Consider the following 23,269-nt stretch of genomic DNA (forward strand, 5'->3'; position numbering starts at 1 on the left):
TTCACCTATATCTTTTGAGTTATATAGTTCTTGCTCTAGTACTTCACTTATATTTTTTAGAGCACGGTGGTGGTTTTGTTTTATAGAAACTATTATTCTCTCATGCTTCACTTATATTATTTTGAGAGTCTTAAATAGCATGGTAATTTACTTAAATAATCCTAATATGCTAGGTATTCAATACTAGTAAAAACTTTCTTATGAGTGTGTTCAATACTAAGAGAAGTTTGATGCTTGATGATTGTTTTGAGACATGGAGGTAGTGATATCAAAGTTGTGCTAGTTGAGTAGTTGTGAATTTGAGAAATACTTGTGTTGAAGTTTGCAAGTCCCGTAGCATGCACGTATGGTAAACGTTATGTAACAAATTTGAAACATGAGGTGTTCTCTGATTGTCCTCCTTATGAGTGGTGGTCGGCGACGAGCGATGGTCTTTTCCTACCAATATATCCCCCTAGGAGCATGCGCGTAGTGCTTGGTTTTTGATGACTTGTAGATTTTTGCAATAAGTATGTGAGTTCTTTATGACTAATGTTGAGTCCATGGATTATACGCACTCTCACCTTTCCATCATTGCTAGCCTCTTCGGTACCGTGCATTGCCCTTTCTCACACTGAGAGTTGGTGCAAACTTCGCCGGTGCATCCAAACCCCGTGATATGATACGCTCTTTCACACATAAACCTCCTTATATCTTCCTCAAAACAGCCACCATACCTACCTATTATGGCATTCCCATAGCCATTCCGAGATATATTGCCATGCAACTTTCCACCGTTCCATTTATCATGACATGTTCATCATTGTCATATTGCTTTGCATGATCATGTAGTTGACATAGTATTTGTGGCAAAGCCACCATTCATAATTCTTTCATACATGTTACTCTTGGTTCGTTGCATATCCCGATACACCGCCGGAGGCATTCATATAGAGTCATACTTTGTTCTAGTATCGAGTTGTAATCATTGAGTTGTAAATAAATAGAAGTGTGATGATCATCATTTTCTAGAGCATTGTCCCAAATGAGGAAAAAAAGAAGAAGATAAAGGCCATAAAAAAAGAGAAGGCCCAAAAAAATGAGAGAAAAAGAGAGAAGGGACAATGTTACTATCCTTTTACCACACTTGTGCTTCAAAGTAGCACCATAATTTTCATGATAGAGAGTCCTTTGTTTTGTCACTTTCATATACTAGTGGGAACTTTTCATTATAGAACTTGGCTTGTATATTCCAACAATGGGCTTCCTCAAATGCCCTAGGTCTTCGTGAGCAAGCAAGTTGGATGCACACCCACTTAGTTTCTTTTGTTGAGCTTTCATATATTTATAGCTCTAGTGCATCCGTTGCATGGCAATCCCTACTCCTTGCATTAACATCAATTGATAGGCATCTCCATAGCTCATTGATTAGCCTCGTTGATGTGAGACTTTCTCCTTTTTTGTCTTCTCCACATAACCCCCATCATTATATTCTATTCCACCCATAGTGCTATATCCATGGCTCACGCTCATGTATTGAGTGAAGGTTGAAAAAGTTTGAGATTACTAAAGTATGAAACAATTGCTTGGCTTGTCATCGGGGTTGTGCATGATGAGAGCATTCTTGTGTGACGAAAATGGAGCATGACTAAACTATATGATTTTGTAGGGATGAACTTTCTTTGGCCATGTTATTTTGAGAGGACATAATTGCTTAGTTAGTATGCTTGAAGTATTATAATTTTTATGTGAATATTGAACTTTTATCTTGAATCTTTCGGATCTGAATATTCATACCACAATTAAGAAGAATTACATTGAAATTATGCCAAGTAGCATTCCACATCAAAAATTCTGTTTTTATCTTTTACCTACTCGAGGACGAGCAGGAATTAAGCTTGGGGATGCTTGATACGTCTCCAACGTATCTATAATTTTTTATTGTTCCATGCTATATTATATTCTGTTTTGGACATTATTGGGCTTTATTATACACTTTTATATTATTTTTGGGACTAACCTATTAACCGGAGGCCCAGCCCAGAATTGCTGTTTTTTTGCTTATTTCAGAGTTTCGCAGAAAAAGAATATCAAACAGAGTCCAAACGGAATGAAACCTTCGGGAACGTGATTTTCGGAACGAACATGATCCAGGGGACTTGGACCCTACGTCAAGACATCAACCAGGAGGGCACGAGGTAGGGGGGCGCGCCTACCCCCCTGGACGCGCCCTCCACCCTCGTGGGCCCCCTGTTGCTCCACCGACGTACTCCTTCCTCCTATATATACCTACGTACCCCCAAACTACCAGATACGGAGCCAAAAACCTAATTCCACCACCGCAACCTTCTGTACTTGTGAGATCCCATCTTGGGGCCTGTTCCGGAGCTCCGCCGGAGGGGGCATCGATCACGGAGGGCTTCTACATCAACACCATAGCCTCTCCGATGATGTGTGAGTAGTTTACTTCAGACCTTCGGGTCCATAGTTATTAGCTAGATGGCTTCTTCTCTCTTTTTGGATCTCAATACGATGTTCTCCCCCTCTCTCGTGGAGATCTATTCGATGTAATCTTCTTTTGCGGTGTGTTTGTTGAGACCGATGAATTGTGGGTTTATGATCAAGTTTATCTATGAACAATATTTGAATCTTCTCTGAATTCTTTTATGTATGATTGGTTATCTTTGCAAGTCTCTTCGAATTATCAGTTTGGTTTGGCCTACTAGATTGATCTTTCTTGCAATGGGAGAAGTGCTTAGCTTTGGGTTCAATCTTGCGGTGTCCTTTCCCAGTGACAGTAGGGGCAGCAAGGCACGTATTGTATTGTTGCCATCGAGGATAACAAGATGGGGTTTATATCATATTGCATGAGTTTATCCCTCTATATCATGTCATCTTGCTTAAAGCGTTACTCTGTTCTTATGAACTTAATACTCTAGATGCATGCTGGATAGCGGTCGATGTGTGGAGTAATAGTAGTAGATGCAGGCAGGAGTCGGTCTACTTGTCTCGGACGTGATGCCTATATACATGATCATACCTAGATATTCTCATAACTATGCTCAATTATGTCAATTGCTCAACAGTAATTTGTTCACCCACCGTAAATACTTATGCTCTTGAGAGAAGTCACTAGTGAAACCTATGGCCCCCGGGTCTTTTCCATCGTATTAATCTTCCAACACTTAGTTATTTTTATTGCCTTTTATTTTACTTTGCATCTTTATCATAAAAAATACCAAAAATATTATCTTATCATATCTATCAGATCTCACTCTCGTAAGTGACCGTGTAGGGATTGCCAACCCCTTATCGCGTTGGTTGCGAGGATTTATTTGTTTGTGTAGGTGCGAGGGACTTGTGCGTGGCCTCCTACTGGATTGATACCTTGGTTCTCAAAAACTGAGGGAAATACTTACGCTACTTTGCTGTATCACCCTTTCCTCTTCAAGGGAAAACCAACGCAGTGCTCAAGAGGTAGCAATGGTTCGCTTATTCCTCATTCTGGCAGCATAAACACACTGCACAAGGTGCTGCAGGTTTCGTTTCACCAATTTGCCAGACATCCGCAAGCGAGATAAAAATTTATATTTCCAACGGTGCCCAAGATGATCAAAGCTCTACCATGCCCAACACATACTCACGGCCAAGGAAGAACGACGCGTGTGCCGAACGCACAGAGAACGAAGTTACCGTCCGTAGTCAGGTGCCAACTGAAGGTGTGCTCGACATTCTGTATCACGGTCCACTGGTTTAATAGTTCAACAATCGCCGAGATAAATGGAGCTCCCCTGATAGCTTGCAACCACTTGGCCTCTGGCAGAACCTCAACAACCAGCTGACATCGCACCGCCAGCCTCACATGTGCGTCGTCCCACACTCCTGCCATCGAACCACCGGTCCGACCAATACTCGATATTAGATCTGTGCCCTAGCGAACACTCCACCGCGGCATCGAACAAAGCACACGCCTCATGAGGAACATCAATCTGCAGGCCTCCCTGAGGCTTGCACACTCATGCCTTTTCATACGATGCAGGTTCTTGACCCCCAGCCCATTGAACTCCATCGGCGTGCAAACCAGCTTCCAATTGACCAGACATCCTCCCCCTTTGCTTCAGCATGCCCACATTAGAAAAAATCCCGACAGACCTTGTTGATGCAAGAGAGAAACCACAACGGAAGATCGAAAACGAGCACAGGGAAGATCGCCGTAGCGATGAGAGTCAAGTTAATCAGAACCAACCTCCCAGTACGTCAGAGCATTGAGGCTTTCCACATCGGCAGATGGCTGGCACCACGATCCACATACGGCTGCAGGTGAATCTTGGACAGACGTGTCACAGAGAGAAGCAACCCCAAGTACGTGGCAAGAAAGTTGAGCACATGGCATCGAAGTGATTGCAACACGCACGCAGCGGTGACCTCATCACATATGATGAGGGAGGCAGAACCCACAGCGGTGACTCAAAGCGGTGTAATGAACCTTTGCCGCGCCATCACCGCTGCTCCGACGCACGGCAGCCATGCCACATGGCACCCGTGGAGGAAGAAGGATCCCAGCCGTCGGATGAGGCATGAACGCTGGATCCACCAGACAGCTGGGGAAAACCATTACTCGCGTGACGTGTACCACGCGGCCACTCTCTCAACCCCTCCCCCGACCGCCGCCGCCACCGCCTCGTGACTTCCCGAACCGTCTCGCCGCCTACCCCCGCCGGCCACCGGTGGCCGAAGCAGGCGCTGGCCGGTAGGCCGGACCGCCTCCAACCCTAAGCGCGCACCAGCGGAATCGCCGCAACTCCGAGTCCCTCGAAGCGGGAGGGAGGGGGACCATGGAGTCGGAGGTAGTGAGGGCGGAGATGCTGCTGGCGCCGACGATGGCGTTCAAGAAGGTGCAGACGGCCGACAAGTACCCCAAGGGCCAGTCCCGCGGCCGCCAGTGGAAGCACCTCCGCCACCTCCTCCAGGCCGCCGACGCCACCTCGCTGCCCCCGGACCGCCCCAACTGTGAGCGCCTCTCGATCCCCTTCCTGCTGCTAGTTGCCCAATTATTGGAGATTTCGTCTGCAAATCAAGTGCTTTGTACTAGATTTTAGGCCTTCCTGTGCTTGTTGAGGTGTTTTAAGACTGTTTGATGATCCAGTTTAGGACTAGAAACTTGTGGTGACTAGAGATTGAAAATTGGAACTGCATGATGGATTTTTTTTAAGTGCCCACCGATGCTGGGAGCTTGCACATTGTGCTGTATTTTGGTGCTAACAAATAGCAGCAATTGAATTGGTTCTTCTTATGTTACAGAATACAAACTCACAATTCACTTTAGAGCCTTATAGATGCAGATACTTCCTCCTGAAATATCATTGTTTTCTCAATTTATAGGGAGTGTTTTTTGTAGAATAAAATTTGGTTCTGCACTCGTGCTTGATAGAATAGGTCAATAGATTGTTGGCTTTGTGTCTCATATTCACAACTTCTGAAGTGTTAGCTTCCACTGCTAAGGCGATTAGACAGCTCTTACATGAACTTGTGTCTCTCAGTTACGAGTATAAAGCTGGATAACACTCTAGATTTTCGTTTTTGACATTAGCGAAACAAGTTATTTGTGTGTGCAGGTAGTCTACACCTGTAGTATTTAGAGCAAATTGTTGTGGCGAATATAATGTTCACAGTATGTTCTTTATGCAGATTTAAATATTCAGTCACCCCCATCCGTTTATCCACCAAAGAGATATTGTGACGTTACAGGTTTTGAGGTAAGTCACCCCTATAGACTCCCAACTGTTGATTTACATATCCTGAAATGCTTCTAAATGATAAGGTTTGGAATTTGAATATATTTAGGTCTGAAGTAGATCATAATGCTGTGTCCTGTGTTTACCACAATTTTGTTTATCATGCTAAGCTGCATGTTTATATGCAGTGTTAATTGGTTGCAAACTCTCCCGGTGAGATGAAATTTTGCGCTGTGCTTAACAAGGCCTATAAATTTGAAGGAATAAGTTGATACTTTGAGTTTAGTTATTCTCCCAGTAGCTGGCTCATAGGAAAACTCAGTAAGTAGCTTATGAGCAGCTAGATCTAAGACATAGCAGTACCGGTAGAGATCAACAAAAAATAGTTCCATGTTAGAGATCGTGGCCATAATGTTATCTTTTATGTCTTATACTTACTCTCCAACATTTTGTTTGGAGTTCTTCACTGTCCTCACTTATCTGCTTTGTATGAACCAACACAAGCCTTTTTTAAAAGCAACTCGGATGTATTATTGACAAGATAGGTTTGTGTGTGCAACCTATTATTTGACGCTGTATGATCAGGTTTTGTGTAGGTTGAAATCAAATAAACTCTGGCCAGTTAAATTTGTGATTATCTGAAAGTTGATTGTGTTTGGTAACTTCTAACTAGTAACTACTACAAAAAAGTACCGCTAAATAATGTGAGAATTGTATGGATGACCCACTGAAAGCTCTAATTCAGCATTGTTCTAATTGCTTTACTCCATTTCCCCCCTTTTTTTTGCAAGAGTTCACTCCATTTTTCAGAATTATTGACTGTATACTTTTTGCAATGTTCCTCAGATTTGGTTTTATGCTGTCTAATTAAATTTTGCATATGGATATTCATCTGTGTGGATGTTAATGTCATTCGAGGCTAATACAATATTGTTGCAATCTTTTAAGGAGGCAAAAAAACAGGGTCGTAGTTATTTTGATCTTTGAATTGTACTGTTAATATGAGTGCTTTTTGATTCAACTTGTTGGCATAGCAGAAACCCAGCAGGACTGTGTTGGAACAGAATCCAGATTGAGCTGCTAAAATTCTGACTTATTTTGGAAAAAATGTTGTGAACAGATTTCACTATCAACCTAAATTTAGATGTTTTTGGTAGCTTTCATACTGCTACTTATGTAGGGGTGTTCAATTGCTGTTTACACAGGTTGACCAACCTGTGGACCAACAAACTTACTAGCACTCATGTATCACAGTTTTGGAAAATTACAAAATTAGCAATGTGTTGACGATTTAGCACAGTTTGTAAAAGTCCGGTGTGGACACCCCTAAACATATGTAATTAAAGTCTGCTGTTCTAACAGATCCCTATATGAATGAAGTAGGAGTCTTCATGAATGAAATACACTAGTATAGTTGGTAAATATTTTTATAATACAGTATTAATAACATAGTCCCCATAAAACATGAACTTAAGTGTATACGCATATTATAGAACTTAAGAGTTGAAAACTTGATTAGTGTTTTGGGTTAGTTTACTAATGTTTTAGAACAGGCAGGTGAACTAAAATCAATACTTCTCAGTTGTAATGTTCTTTTCACAGTTCGTATCTCTCTCGCGGCCTCTGCGAACAACATGTTTAGTTAATTTCAACTTGGTACTGCCATGTACAGTATTACCAAGGGTCATAAACTTCACTGCACGTCTGCAGCTGTTAGTAATGCATGAACAATTTGAACATCACCCTACTGACATCTGTACTAATACTTCACATTTTCACCCACATACGCATCGCCGTAATAAATGAATCAACCCTAATGATATGACAATTGTATTGGTCGAACTCAAAGCTTGGAGGCAGGGCAACTGACCCAAATGAAGCAGCACCCAACACTGGCCATCTGTCCTAAGCCTGGATTTTGCTGACTGCTGAGGACTGTAGTCCAGATGATGCAGTGTGTTGGCGAGAGATAGAAGAAAATTACATAGAACACCAAAGAAGAAACTAATAACACAAACATCTGTGTTGCCGCCAGGAACCTACTTGTATCTCATCAACCAGTCCAAGTATGTTCCATGTTGTGCTGTATCGTGCATGACCTGTTTGTTGCTACGTACATGCCGTCATTGGTTACATAGTTTCAGTAGCACTAGCTGATGCATCTATATCTGATACAGAGCATTTTTGGTTGCCCATTAGGTGCCGTCCCTTGTTACAGCTGTTAGGGAGTACTTTTTACAAGTCTGACCCTTTTACCTTCATGCAGGCACCATACGTGGATCCGAGGACGAAGCTGCGCTACGCTGACCCAGAGGTGTTCAGGCAGATCAGAATGCTTCCTGAAGAATACGTCCAGAGGTACCTGGCCGTGAGGAACGCAGCGGTTGTACTGCGATAACAAGATCCCCGCCTTACCGTGCCTGTTCTTACTAGCGAATGTCCCGCTCTTTGATCTGAATAGACATCATCCTTTTCCTCCTGATCGCGTTGCTAGCTCACATGGGTATTCTGAATGTAGAAGAACTAGGCTACTGAACCCTTGTGCAATTGAGAGAGATATTTTGCTTCTGTGTACTGTCATCGACGTGCCTTTTGTGCCACTCTGCCCTGTTATCCCTGTTGCTGGTGTGTTGAGAGTTGATGGTTAAATATGTCGTTAGTCCGGGAATCGGCTGTCGTTCTGAATGACCGTAGATACTGGCACTTGGGCAATAAAGGCATCCGCGTAGTTTCTTTTAAAAAATTTCCGAATAGGCGTCTGCATAGTTGCAACAAGTGCAAATTTATTGCTTTCAAGGAGCGGCCATACCTGAATTCGGACCGAAGGAAGGAATTGCCATAATCCGCATTCGTATTCAAATGGTCTCAGAATAAATCATTTACAGTCATACTAGCATTTTCAGGAGTTGGTCGTGCACATTTTCTCACTTTTATAATCCATCGACGTGTAACATCGCCCTGACAATTTTTACACTAAAGTTACCATAAAAAAACCCAAAAAAAGATGAAAGTTGCTATCCAAATAGAAAGTTGCCATGCTTCACAACTAAAATTCCCATCCTCGGGTAACCAAACTTGCATAAAAAAAAATCAGTGCGAAATTGCTTCGTGCCACACCTCTTTTTACCGGTTCCGGTATGTACCGGTACAACATCCACCACACAGTGCCTTTTAAGATCTATGCAGTTGCGGTCCTACTCTATAAGTATATCTCTGTATTGTCCAACTTCTATTTTCGTATCTCAGCACTTAAGTCAAATAGTGATCCCATCCGCACATGTATGACACATACCCCCCCCCCCCCCCCCCCCCCCCCCCCCAACAATGGCACGGACATAATCGCTCTCTTCTCTCCCTCACTAAATTCATGTCCTTTTATTTCTCTTTTGATAATTTCAATCATTCATATCTTTTAAGCTACAAAATTATTTTTAAAACTTTTGTTATATTTGAATTCCTAGCGACGAGACCTTTCGAACAAGACCAATCTTCAATGCATTTAAACTAGTTTCAATTTTACCATTTCAATCAAATTTATGTTGACTGAACTATGTTAAAAATCTATGTTTTTAAATAAGTGAAATGATTTTTGAATTGAGTGAAATCTAGTTTTGAAACAAGTGAAATTGTTTTTTAAATGATAGTTCTTTTGAAATAAATGAAATAACCTTTCTAAAATAAGTGAAATTAATTTTTTGAAATGAGTGAAATCTTTCTTTTCATACACATGACAGATATTCTGGTGTGAAATACATGAAATTATTTATTTCAAAGTTTTGAAACTAGTTATTTGAGACAAGTGAAATAAGTGTTTTGAAATGAACGAACTCACTTTTCCAACATATGCTTTTTAACTGAGTGAAATCTGTATTTTGAAACGATCGAAACTTGTTTTCTTAACTGTGTGAAATTATTTTCTCGAAAATGAGTGAAATCGGTTATTTCAAATATGTGAATCTGTTATTTTAAAATATACGAATCATGTGTTTTTGAAATACGTGAACTCAGCGAAATATGTGTTCTGAAATAAGTGAAATCAGTTTATCTAAACTACGCGAACCAAGTGTTTTGTAATGAGTGAAACCTTTTTTTAACACATGAAAAATAGATTTCTCAAAGGAGTGAAATGTGCCTTTTCAATTAAGTGAAATACTTTTTTTTGGAAGAAGTGAACTACATTTTTTCTGAATGAAGTGAAATAGGTTTTTTGAATTGAGTGAAACCAGTTTTATGAAATAAGTGAAATCATTGTTTGAGTGAGTGAAATCGTTTCTTGAAATGAATGAAATATAGTATTTGAAACGAGCAAAATCTGTTCTATGAAGCGAGCGGATTTGTTTTTTCATTTGAGTGAAATCGGTTTCTTCAAATAACTGAAATGGGTTATTCAAAATGAGTGATATCAAATGAGTGAAGTTAGTTTGTAAGTTCCATATTCCAGTTTGTGAAAATGTTTGAAACCGTAGATATCACTTATGTGAAATAGTGAAACCTTTTTAATGTTTTATGGAAATGATTTCAAAGATAATTGAAATGTATATAAAAATGTAGTTCAAATATATCCAAAATTGATCTTGTTCTGAAGGTCTTCACACCACGAATTCAAATATATAAAAAGTTCAATAATGAATTTTGGTTCAAACAGTATGAATCGCTAAAAAATTGAGAATGAAAATAAAAATGCATGTTCATTGTACGTGGTGAGAGAATGCATGCATGCACTTTCTCTTTTTTTTTTGCGGGGTAAAAATGAATTTCATTACTCAAGGAGGCCGTTCAGCCATACAAAGATTTAGAATGTCGTGCAAGCCAGATCCCAACCACACGGCGGTGCGAGGGGTACTATGACCATAAGCGGCAAGAGCATGACTAACAGTGTTTTGAGAGCGACTAATATGGCTAATAGAAATCTTCCGAGGGTCATCTCCAATTAACCCAAGAATCTCTTGCACCAATACACGATGGTTCGAGCGATGCACGGACGGCGAGTTAAGCATCGACACCGCTTCCAAACTATCCATCTCAACGACAATCGGCAACTCAGTATGGTGGAGGGCGAGAGCCAGCCCTTCACGCATGCATGCATTTTCTCTCCACTGTAAAAGCTGACACTGTCTGACGCAAGTACATGTATAGCTCTATTTAATCTGCTGTATTTGCACATGAAAAGAAATTGTATAAAACCTGCACAAATCTTGATGAAACTGATGAACGGTGGATTGCGCACCGGTACATACCGGCACCGGTAAATTTACTAATTCGCCCAAACTATATGCGTGTGAGTGCGAGTGAACAAGCAGCAAGCAAAGGGAAAGTGCACGCCGATTCGGCCAATTTCTTTCAGGCAGCTGCGACCAGCTCTGTGCGTGTGCGACGGTACGTATATGCATGCGTGTTGCGGCACCATCCGGGAAGCGAGGAAAATCTCCCAAGTAGCAGAAGATGACGACGACCAAGAATATGTGAGTGGCGACGACTGACGATAGCAACCGCCGTCGAGAAGAAGAAGATGCGGAGAGACGACATCCATCCATGGTCTCCCTCCCAGTCAATACGTTCCACTAGGCGGATCCGTTGAACCTGCTCGCATGCATGCCCCGTCCTGCTCGCCATTGGCACCGGCACCGCGCGCGCGCATAAATAGAAGCGGAGGCGGCATGGTTTCTACGTACCTGCTTAGCTCGCTCGCCAACCATCGCAAGCGAAGTAGCTAGCTAATGGCGCCGATCCACAGCAAGCAAACGCTGCTGGCGCTGGCGCTGGCGCTCGCGTTTGTCAGCGTCGTGGCGGCGCGAGGGGAAGCGCTGCCCGCCGCCCGGCACGAGCGGTGGATGGCCAAGTACGGGCGCGTGTACGCGGACGCCGCCGAGAAGCTGCGCCGGCGGGAGGTGTTCGCGGCCAACGCGCGCCACATCGACGCCGTCAACCGGGCGGGCAACCGGACGTACACGCTCGGGCTCAACCAGTTCTCCGACCTCACCAACGAGGAGTTCGCGGAGACGCACCTCGGGTACCGTCACCAGCCCGGCGGGCTCGCGCCGGCGGCCGCGGTGAACGTGTCCATGGCTCAGCTGCAGTCCACGCTCCCAGACAGCGTGGACTGGAGGGCCCGGGGCGCCGTCACCCCAGTCAAGTACCAAGGTCACTGCGGTAAGAATCATCTGCACCTCCTGCATGCATAGCATAGCATATCATATACCATTGGACAAAGTTGGCAAATGAATAAGGGAATGTTCACACGTCGTTTGCGTGCGTGCAGGGAGCTGCTGGGCGTTCGCGGCGGTGGCGGCGACGGAGGGGCTGGTGCAGATCGCCACCGGCAACCTCATCCCCATGTCAGAGCAGCAGGTGCTGGACTGCACGGGCGGCGCCAACAGCTGCAAGAGTGGCCACGTCAACGCCGCCCTAACCTACATCACCGCCAGCGGCGGCCTACAGACGGAGGCAGCCTACGCGTATGGCGCCAAGCAGGGCGCGTGCCGCAGCGGCGGCCTCGGCCCAAATCCGGCCGCCTCCGTCGGCGTCCACCGGTCTGTGACACTGCACGGCGACGAGGGCGCGTTGCAGGCGCTCGTGGCCAGCCAACCGGTGGCCGTGGCCGTGGAGGCCGACGCTGACTTCCACCACTACAGGAGCGGCGTGTACGTCGGCAGCCCGTCGTGCGGGCGGAACCTGCACCACGCCGTCACGGTGGTGGGCTACGGGGCGGACGGCGGCGCCGGCGGGCAGGAGTACTGGGTGGTGAAGAACCAGTGGGGGGCTGGGTGGGGCGAGGGCGGCTACATGCGCCTCACGCGCGGGAACGGCAACAACTGCGGCATGGCCACCCACGCCTACTACCCCACCATGGACACCTCTTGAAAACCACATCAGTAGTCCATGCAGCATCGAGTATGGTTTATCAGCTAGCTACAGAACGATGCAGCTGCAGTACCACGTAAACGTACGTATATATGGATTTTGGTTTTTGGATAATGAACATCGAAAGCATGGAATGATGCGTTCGCCTATGTAATAGTATAAACTTGGAAACTTGTATATGCCAATTTTCCTTCTGCTAGCTGTTCATCAATCAAAATGGGTCAGCAAAAAAATTGACAAACTACGTCGTGCTTTCTTATGGGCTGGCTCCGATGCCGTCTGTGGAGGCAAATGCCTTGTCCGCTGGACCCAGGTGTGCTCACCCATCTCCATTGGCGGGCTGGGCATCCATGACCTACAAGCTCAGGGGCGAGCGCTTAAAGTTCGCTGGCTTTGGCAGCGCGCCACAGATCTGGATAAGCCATGGCAAGGTCTGCAACTTCCTGTTGATAAGCATGTTAAGGCTCTTTTCATTGCTTGTACCTCCATCAAGATTGGCAACGACATTAGGATCTCCTTTTGGCATGATCACTGGCTCGGCGGCGAGACTCCGGCTGTTTCATTTCCTAACCTTTTCAAGCACAGCAAGAACAAAAAAATAGTATTGCCTGAAGGTCTCACCAATAGAAAATGGGTCACCTTGTCAAGCGCAACCCAGGCATCGATGTGCTGCGTGAATATATTGAATTCTGGCACAGATCCAGGGTGATCACTTTGTCCAACCTAAAGGACGAGTTCATTTGGAAATGGTCATCTGATGGAAGATACAATGCTAAGTCAGCTTACCTATGTCAATTCTGGGGCAAGATTAATTCTCCTCTACCTGAGATCATATGGCATATTAAGGTTCCACCAAAAATGAGATTCTTCAGCTGGCTCTTTGTACAGGGCAAATGTTTGACTGCAGATAACCTTGCAGAGCGGGGTTGGCCTCACAACCCGGTCTGTCAACTATGTCATTTAGGGATGGAAGACAGCCTGCACCTTGTAGCTAGCTGCCCTTTCACGGCTGGAATCTGGGGCTATTGCTTGGCGATATATAAGTTTCCCTTCAACCTCCTGCCTACTGCTCTTGATGGCTCTCTATTGGACTGGTGGTTAAAGGCTCTGGATGGTATAGGTACAAGCAGGAAAAAGGATCTCTCATCTCTAATCATGGCGGTTTCCTGGCATGTTTGGAGTGAAAGAAACAACCGTATATTCAATAATAAGGTAACCCATTTCCTGAAGGTCGCTGAGAGCATCATCAACGAGCTCAACTCTTGGAGAATCGCTGGATTCAGAGGAGCTCAATGGACTGGCGCAGGATAGCATTCTTTCCTCCTTCCATGTGTACATTTATATAGCTTTTACTTCTCCTTTCTGGCTCTCAGCCGTTCTGTAAATCTTGAACTGTATCTCTTGGGGTGACTCATCCTATCTTAATGAATGAAATCAGCACAATGTTGTTTTTCGTCAAAAATAAATAAATCAATGGAACGGACGTTCTGAATGTTCTTCTCATGCCTCGCCTTTTTCATGCCTGTTCTTCTTCCTCTCACAACCCGACACAAATCTGGATCTAGTTTAGCTGCACGCCAGTCGCCTGAAAATCCAATTTTGGTTAGTTGATTTTTGCTAGAAGGAAGCAGCCGCCGGAGGGAAGGAAGAAGCAACCGCCACTCGCTAGAGAAGCTATCCCATTATCTAGCTGCCCCATGATCTATCTTAGGGGTGTTGTGGGTGCAAGTTCGTCGGAAAAAATGATGCATGGCCGGGGGAGGGGCCGCATTGGGGGGAGGGCGGGGCGGCGAGGCTGACGCGGGAGCGCCACGGGTGGTCGAGGGGAAGAGGATGAACAGGAAGTTAGTCTGGAGGTGAAGAAGCTAATCCGACCATTCATCTTGCAGACTTAAAACAATTGATTGATCGAAAATATTTTTTCGGCGGTTGTCATATAGCTAATTCCATCTGGATCATATATACCTGTCTCAATTTTTTCACCAAAAACAGTAGGATAGGCCACCTTGCAACATTATATTAAAAGAACCGTCCAAAATGTTCACAAGAAAAAAAAACATACTTGCATCTCATCAACCAGTTCAAGAATGCCCATGTTGATGTACTGTGTATGACCTGTTACAAGTCTGATACTTGAACCTATAATAAACCTATCTTCATGCAGGCACGATACGTGGATCTGAGGACGAAGCTGCGCTACGACGATCCAGAGGTTTTCAGGCAGACCAGAATGCTTCCCGAGGAGTACGTCCAGAGGTATCTGGCGGTGAGGAACGCGCAGCTGTGCTAAGATAACAAGCTCCCGGCGTTGCCGTACCTGTGTATACGAGGAGCCACTGTCCCGCTCTTGGATCTGAATAGGCATCGTCGTTTCCCTCCTCATCGGTTGCTAGCTGAATCCGCTCCCTGAAGCTCAAACAAACAGGGCATGAGTGTACAAGGACTAGCGTACTGAGAGCATCTCCAGCCGTTGGCCCCCCAGGCGGTGATTTTACGCGCCCCCGAGGGCGAGCCGGCGATAAAATCGGCACGGGGGCGAGCGGGTTCCCAGCCGCTTGCCCCAGGGTCGCCCTAGACGTGTATTTTTTTTATTTTAAAACATCTGAATTCGGCAAAGTTGGGCCAAACTCGGCATAAATTCAGCTAACTTGACATTCATATTTAACATGTTCGGTGTTTACATAAATTATATATATAAAAAGACATCTACGGGGCGAAGAAGTCGCTGAGCGCGGCGAAGTCGCCGACGTCGCCGCCGTCCTCGTCGTCGTCGTCGGCCTTCTCCTTCTTGATGGCGCGGCCGCCCCTGCTGCTGGACCCCTGCCCGGCGTCTCCAAGGCGGACCGGTGGCGGCGGCGCGTCGTCGTCGTCGCCGTCGTTGAGGACGATGACGCCTCCCTCGTCCCGGCCGCGGCGCCGGGCTTCGAAGCGCTCCAAGGCGAGGATCTGGCGCTGCAGCTCCGTCTGCGCCCAGTCATCGCGCGCCCATTTCAGGGCCGCCTCGTCGTCGAGCTCCTCCTCCTTGACGCCGCCGGCGAGCCCCGGCTCCCGCTTGACGACGGCGAGCCCCGGCTCCGTCTTCGGTTTGACGAAGCGCGGAGGTGCTGAGGAGGAGGCGCGCCGGCCGCCCTCGTTAATGACGATGCCGGCGCGCCGACTGAGCGGCGTCTCCCCGGCGGGCTCTGGCTTGACGCCGAAGAGCGCCGGCGAGCCGATAGAGTGGGAGGAGGAGGAGGAAGAGCCGAACCTCCTGGGCACCCACGACCCGTCGCTCCGGCGGCGGCGGGGGAGGGGGGGGGGGGGGGGGGGGGCGGGCGCCGCGGCAGGGTATGCCAGCGGCGGGTTGTTGCCGCCCTCGAGGTACTCCAGCACCCCGTGCAATGTGCGGCCAGGGACGCCCCACCAGAGGCGGCGGCTGTCGCTGTTCTTGATGCCCCCACGACTGGCGCCCCGTTCGTGGACGCCAGCAGCTGGAAATACTCCGCCCATGCCACGTGGTTGTCGGCGGCGTACTGGGGGAGGGCGCGCTGCTCTTCAGTCAGGGACGACCGCACGCGGTCGACCTCGGCGGCAAAGATGTCGGGGCGCGCGTCGACGTCGGGCACCGGGGGGATGGGGACGCCGCCGTTGCTGAGCCTCCACCCCGTTGGCCCGACGCGCATGTCCGGCGGCGCCGGGATGTTGGCCTCGAATAGAAGCCACGCCTCCGACGACTGGAGCGAGCGGCGGCCGAAGCCGTTGGCCGCCGCGGCGTCACCGGGGAAGCGTTCGGCCATCGTTGGAGAGGGAAGGAGGGAAGGGGAGGACGGGGGAGATAGAGCTCGGCGGCACGGACGGGAGAGAGCAGAGCTCGGCGGCGGCTGGTTTGGGCTCGGGCTGGTGTGGCCAGCGGCGAGGGGGAGCGGCGCGTCTTTATAGCCCTCGCTGTGTGTACGCGTGGCGGGAGGGGAGGCGTCGCCGGGCCGCCCGTGACGCGCCGGCCCGTGAGGAATCAATGGAAGGCTGACCGACGGCAGCCTTGCCATTGATTCCCCGCGGGAAACTGAGACGCTCTGGGGGAAGACGAGGCGTCGTCTCGCTGACGCGGCTGGCCCGCGACTCTTTCGCGCCAAAACCGTTCGCCCCGGCGCCCCCCAACGCGCCGGGTTCGGCCTGGGTCCGCCGACGTCAATTTCGGCCCAAACCGGCAAAAAAGGGGCTCCTGGGCCAATTTTTAAACACCTGGGTGGGGCGCGGCTGGAGATGCTCCGAGTGTACATGGACTAGCGTACTGAACCCTCGTGCATTTCAGAGAGTGCCTTGTGTGCGTCTCTGTTCTGTTATTCCTCATGCTGGTGTTTTGAGAGTTGATCGTTAAATACTATATGTTGTTAGTATCACTTCCTGCAGTAAATTACATATCTGCTCCTTTTGAAGAATATGGATTCAGATTATGAAGTATAAAAACACAACATCGAACACATAAAGAAGATGAAACAATCCAAGATAACACCAGACATATTATAGTTAACCACACTGTTAATTTTGATCCTTGGAGGCAAACCAAAACCATCCCTATGGTAAAAGTTTAAAAGGAGCAACAAGTTTAGCATGACTCAAAGTTTTTCAACTGAAAGCATGATTCTTCGTTGCATCGCACAAAGGCTCGGCTCTATGCAGGAACTCCACTTCGGCTTCACAATAGGGCGATGTCTACATCGACTACAGTTCACAGCAGACTGCGGAGACAAGCATCTTGCCAAGTTATTTCCCCAATATAAGCTAATCGCATGTAGATTTTATTAGAATCAGGTTCCTGCAATAGCAACAGAAGTACGCGTAAGTTCTAATAATATATATGAATCACATAATATTTTCTCACAGCAGACAGCATTTAAGCAGAAAAATATGACAAGTGAAAATATTGAGCGGTTACCTTGTTTACTGTAACACACAAAATTCTGGCACCGGCAACAAACGATGAACCACAATACATGAATTTACTAGAGAGAAGGCATGAATATATGAATTTTACTAGAGAGAAGGCATGTACTAGCAAGTATAAGAAACAACAGACATAGCTTTGACATCAAGGGTAAATGACTGCCAATGCAGGTTATATATTCTACTGAATTTGTTAATTTTCATCTAGATGAGAATTAATAAAGTCTCATATAACTCCTACACTATTTGATTAACAAACAAAAAAATAAAAGAAAAAAATCCCCACGAATCTCCGCGTAAAATCCAACAGTGTAGGAGTTAGATGACATAGTTAGTTCTCATCCACTCCCTCCGTTCCTAAATATAAGACATTTTGGTAGTTCAAATTGAAATGCCAAAACCTCATATATTTAGGAACAGAGGGAGTAGATGAGAGGTAGACACATCCATATTTTATTTCATAAGAGCATGCAACAATCAGTCATTTTGTGAACCTTCAACAACCATTATGGTAGTCTGCATTCGACTCCACTAACGTATGTTTTAACATATGCATCATCAGCAACAACGCAGTTTCTTATACCTGGGTCATGTTTGACATTACCAACCTGATATGCTAGCAATACAGAATTATGATTTGTTATTGGATGAACGTAGAATAGCTAATTTCACATAATAACTTTATTTGTTTATTTTCCTCAAATACACATGACAAACTCTGGCAAAGTCACATTTATAAAGAACTTCGGCTGTGGCATGTCTGACCCCTTTAAAGCAGCACAAACTGAGCATTTTCTTGATATCACAGCACTCAGCAAACAGGATTTCAACTCATAGAATAGCACTCAAACAAAATACACATGCATTCTATAGGATGACAGCAACTAAAATTTATAACAGCTGACATGCAAGTTCTGATGAAATACTTATCGACATGAAGGCATGTGAAACAATAGTAATTCTGTGAACTTAATGCTTTTTATTTCACAAGAGCATGAAACAATCAGTAATTCCGTGAACCTTCACCAACCATTAGAGCATGGCAGGCTGCATGCTCCACCAATGCATGTTTTAACATACACATTATCAGCAACAGTGCAGTTTCTGACACCTGGGTCATGTTTGACATTACCAACCAGATATACTAGCACTACATAATTATGATCTGTTAATGTATGGATGTCGAATAGCTAATTTCAGGTCATAAAGTTATTATTTATTTATTTTCCTCAAATACACATGACAAGATCTAGCAAAGTCATATTGATAAGGAACTTTGGCTGTGGCACGGTTTGGCACCTTTAAAGCAGCAAACTGAGGATATTCCCGACATCACAGCAACTCAGTAAACAGGATTTCAATTCATAGAGTAAGACTCAAACAGACATGCTATCTAAAGGATGAAAACAATTAAAATTTATAACAGCCAAGAGCCTGAGAGTATATGTCATGCAGGTTGTGATGAAACAATTGTCAACAAGAGAGCCAAGAGCAAGCATACCTTGGTGCACGATTCCATTGAACCTCAGTAGTCGCAGAACAAGCTTGGAAGCACCCACACCTGCGGCCTCCCAAAACCAACCCCTGGTTCACCTGGATACTGTGCAGGGAAGCATTTACAGGTCCCATCGACCAGAGAATACTCGCTCCATCCCCCACTCCATGGCAATGATCCATACACACAGTCGGCACGGATCCCTGGAACATCTGGACCAAGGCACGCGACGAAATCGTCGTAGCCAATAAACAGCGTCCGCCCGCCGAGGCTCGTCGTCATCACCCACTTCCCCACATTGAAGTCCCACCGGAAAATCTTGTATTCCGGATCGATGCGCCCCACCTTGCAGATAAGCAGGGGCTCGCCACCGCACTCCCCCAGCAATGATCCGCCCACGGTCTCCTTCAGAGTCTCTTCAAGGTCCTCGTCGAATTCGCCCCCAAGCATCCACAGCTCCAGTGTGTTGTCCTTGGGGAGCGAAGCCATGACGAGCCCGCAGGAGGGGAGGAGCCCGTAGAGGGCGCCGTTGACGATGCGCCAGTCCTGGATCTCAAAGTCGCCGCCGTAGGACGCTACGGCCCAGTGGGCGTACCAGAGGCTGCAGTACTGGATCTCGGTGCGGCCCCTCGCCGGGGCGAAGACGTAGCCGCCGCTGAGGATGACGCGGCTGTACTCCAGCGGGGGCCTGGGGAGGCGGGCCTGCGCGCCGGAGAGGAGGTCGGTGACGAGGATCTCGCCGGTGGCGCCGTCGACGGCGGCGACGCGGGCGCCGTCGGAGGTGAGGACGCCACCGGTCCTGGCGAAGGGGAGGCGGGCGCGGAAGCGGAGGAGGCGGCGGTCGGGGACGTGGAAGAGGGCGAGCGAGAAGGCGGCGCAGCCGGGCTCGAGGACCTTGAAGAGGGACAGCGAGGGGTCGGCGGTGTGGGGGACGAGGAGGTGCGGCGGCTGGTTCGCGAGCAGGGCCCGGCAGTTGGGGAGGGCGGCGCGGTAGGCGCGGCAGCCGGCGCGGAGGGCGAAGAAGTCGTGCAGGCTCGTCAGGTGCTTCGCGATGTCCGGGACCAGCTCCGCGGGGATGTACGGCCCGCCGGCGTCTCCGTCGCCGTCGACGGGGGCGTTGGCGGGCAGATCTGGGCCGCCGTCGTTCGCGGCCATCCTCCTCCCTCCCTCCTTCGCCGCGACCAGCACAAGATGATTTTATCGGAGTCGAACGAAGTCGCGAGATTTAGGGTGGCAACGGCCGGCGGAGGAGGCGGCGGAGTCCGGCGGCGACGGCACAAAAAGAGGGGAAACTGTCAAACCCTTCACCCACGTCGGCGCTTATGTGAGAGGGGAGAATTTCAGGTGCTCCTGCACCTCCCGTGTTACCATGATACATGAATTTGTGGTCCGTCAGATCGGAGATCAACGTTTAGTGTTGAAGCCTCTAGACCTGCGCAGAATCATGATACTCTTTGAGGGGTTTTCTGCAAGTTTGAGCCAACTCTTGCCATGACCGTCGGATCTTCGATCCAACGGACGACGAGTTCCTGTATCATCGTAGCACGGGAGGTGCGGGACACCTGGAAATCTCAAAATAATGTGGGAGGATTGTGCAATTTGTGTATGACATTTTCTGAAGTTCTTTTTTTTTGAGAAAGGATTAAAGTCCACCAACTGATCGTGTCGTTTACGCCAATGACGTAGGAAGTCGTTGGATCTGCTTTAGTCATGCGACATAGGGTGCGCCCATCGGTGGCTTCGGCCACCGCCCAACTACCCATACACATGTCTCATCAACCATCCGCACACACTTATCCATGTCTCATCAACCATCCGAACACACTTATCCTCTTTGTATCTAGTCCTGGCCATGGGAAGCCCAGCCCGGCCGGCCCGACCCGACGCTGCTCCCGGGCCGGGCTCGGGCCTGCCTTTTTTGCGTTTTTCTGAAGGGGCCCGGCCCGAGACCCGGCGGGCTTTTACACGTTCGGGACGGGCTTGGGCCCAAAAAAGCAGCCCGATGGCCGGGCCGGGCCAGGCCCGGGCCTACGTCTTTTGCCTCGGACTTGGCTAGGCCTGGCCCGGCCCAAGGTTTGGCCAGGTATATCTGTATCCATCCTCATCCTTATCCTCCGGTAAGCATTTATCTTTCCTAAATGAATCCTCAAGCTTGCTCCCTTTCTTTCCATCCTCCTTCCAGAAGCTTCCAAGGTTGTCGATCCCTCTCCCCTCTCCTCTCTTTCCAAATAAGTTGTAAGACATGGGTAGAGGTAGCACTGCTGCAAAGAGTGGTAGGTTCGCAACATCATTCGTATTGAATGGGGTGACCACAACATCGTTCGTGCTAGTAATGCGCGACCGCAACGCCTTCCGCGTTGCAATGAACGACCACAACGCCATCCGTGTTGCAATGAGCGACTACAACGTCAATGGGCTTCCACAATGTCGCATATGTTGCAATGGGTCACCCAATGTCGTTCATGTTGCAATGGGCAACCGCAACATCATCTGTGTTGCAATGGTAGCAGTAGAATGCTATGTGGACACAGAGCTGATAGCCAGCAACACAAACGATCCCTTCCCAAGATCAACGTGTTGACGGCTAGCGTCGACCATGGGAACTAACAAACAACCACTAATCACACCAAGCGATTCGCCGACTGGAGCGGTCGGCACGTTTCCCTCACAGGGCCCACACATCGCTTTCCCCATCTACCCTTATGCCTAACAGTGAGTACAACCACCTGTTGACCCTTTGTTTTTCTTCTTCGCCCAACCTCTTTTCTCCCTGGATCTCGTCCCCTACTTGTTCTTTTCTCTTACCACTCTGGCAGCTCACCCTCGCACATACCCCACAACCATCCTGCATCGGCAAGCAGATGTTGCAACGCAGCACATGGCTGCAAGCCTACCTCAAGTAGACAATATTGCTTCGAGGGGCAGTTGCCATGCTGCGAGGTTGCCATCACACGTCGATGTTGCAGCAACGCCGCGACATGGCAGAAGATGTTTCTAGGTCGTGACCAAGGAGAAGCGTCGTTGGTGCTGCGACCTGACAGTTATTGTAGCAAGACAATGGTTGCACCCAGTGTTGCAACTGGCTTTCTCGACGATGTTGCAAGCGCAACCACCGGGGTGGGGGGGGGGGGCATGGTCAGTGCATCGAAAAGGGCTCGAGGGTTGTAACATCGTCAGGGGCTTCAAGCACATCGATGGATTGCAACGTCGCTGGTGCCTTAGGCACATCATGGGGTTGTAACAACATGTGGTTCAGGCACATCGACGCGTGTCTCATGCAATTGCGATGACCGCAACATGGCCGATGTTGCAATGGCAACCACAAGGATGTCCATATTGTGATGGGCGGCCGCATTATTCGTTCGTGTTGCGCTGGTGGCAGCCTGACCCAACGACTACGTTGGGTCAGATCCGACGGCTTGTAACCCGACTGATCTTTGGCAAAGATCAGTTTGGCCGATGAGTTGTGCTGGCCTTTTAGATGGATCCAAGATTGCTATTATGTAATAAACCAAAACATTTGGCATAGGCTTTGCCTTATTTGCTCGTATGTTACTTGTGCATCACTTGCTAAGAAAACTCCACCACGAATTAGCTCCAACGATATTTTCGATTCAGTACAGTCAACTGCTAGATGGCGAAGACTGGCAATCGACCGTCATTGCCCAATCCTCTCAAAGTGGATGAAAGCTTCAACATCCATGTAGCTCTACCACAATCATCGATGATGAGGAAGCTCCCTCCTGCCCTCCCCCACTCGGCCAGACAGATTTCGGCACACGTTGCTACACGAGTCGATGGCTACTTCTACGCACGTGGGGGGGCGGGGGGGGGGGGGCTCTTTTCTCATCAATGCCACCGTTGCTGCAACACGATGCGAGGATGCTACAAGGCCTGGGTGCACCACTCAGTGGTGCTGCAAGGTATCTCTTGTTGTGCTGCGAGGGATCTCTCGTCTGCAACATGGAAGATGTTGCAATGGTCGGAACCTTGCCGACGATTGCAACGTGGAAGATATTGCGATGACAAGAACCTTGGCGACAACTGCAATGTGGATGGTGTAGCAACTACAACATGAGGGATGTTCTGATGGATGGAACCTTGGCAATGACTTCAATGCAGGCCATGTTGCAGAAGTTTGCAGCATAGGTCGTGGTCGGTGCAACTCTGTTTGGATGGAGGCGAGCATCAAAGAGGTTTTTTTTGCGGCTGCAACATTGGCCACTTTGCAATGATAGAAAACGCTTTGTACATGGCGCAACATGCATGGCTCATG

The 23,269-nt window shown here is 47.8% G+C and overlaps 3 protein-coding genes across 3 annotated transcripts; 2 read left to right on the top strand and 1 right to left on the bottom strand.

Moving 5' to 3' along the window:
- The first annotated feature begins 4,600 nt into the window (after window positions 1-4,600).
- LOC109743198 (protein EIN6 ENHANCER) lies at window positions 4,601-8,282 on the top strand. Its single transcript, XM_020302273.4, has 3 exons — window positions 4,601-4,989; window positions 5,668-5,735; window positions 7,981-8,282. Exons 1-3 carry the CDS (start codon window positions 4,815-4,817, stop codon window positions 8,110-8,112), a joined length of 375 nt encoding a protein of 124 aa, XP_020157862.1. The 5' UTR covers window positions 4,601-4,814; the 3' UTR covers window positions 8,113-8,282.
- A 3,124-nt stretch (window positions 8,283-11,406) lies between these two features.
- On the top strand, window positions 11,407-12,792 carry LOC109743204 (ananain-like). Its single transcript, XM_020302282.4, has 2 exons — window positions 11,407-11,864; window positions 11,974-12,792. The coding sequence occupies exons 1-2, from the start codon at window positions 11,432-11,434 to the stop codon at window positions 12,573-12,575; spliced, it is 1,035 nt and encodes a 344-aa protein (XP_020157871.1). The 5' UTR covers window positions 11,407-11,431; the 3' UTR covers window positions 12,576-12,792.
- A 4,254-nt stretch (window positions 12,793-17,046) lies between these two features.
- LOC109743203 (uncharacterized) lies at window positions 17,047-20,335 on the bottom strand. The gene is made up of 2 exons (XM_020302281.4): window positions 19,000-20,335; window positions 17,047-17,370 (listed from the first exon to the last, which is right to left on the bottom strand). The coding sequence occupies exon 1, from the start codon at window positions 20,146-20,148 to the stop codon at window positions 19,024-19,026; it is 1,125 nt and encodes a 374-aa protein (XP_020157870.1). The 5' UTR covers window positions 20,149-20,335; the 3' UTR covers window positions 17,047-17,370; window positions 19,000-19,023.
- Window positions 20,336-23,269: the final 2,934 nt, after the last annotated feature.

The sequence above is a fragment of the Aegilops tauschii genome, chromosome 2 (genome assembly GCF_002575655.3).
Source record: "Aegilops tauschii subsp. strangulata cultivar AL8/78 chromosome 2, Aet v6.0, whole genome shotgun sequence".
In the NCBI taxonomy this organism is placed as follows: Eukaryota; Viridiplantae; Streptophyta; class Magnoliopsida; order Poales; family Poaceae; genus Aegilops; species Aegilops tauschii.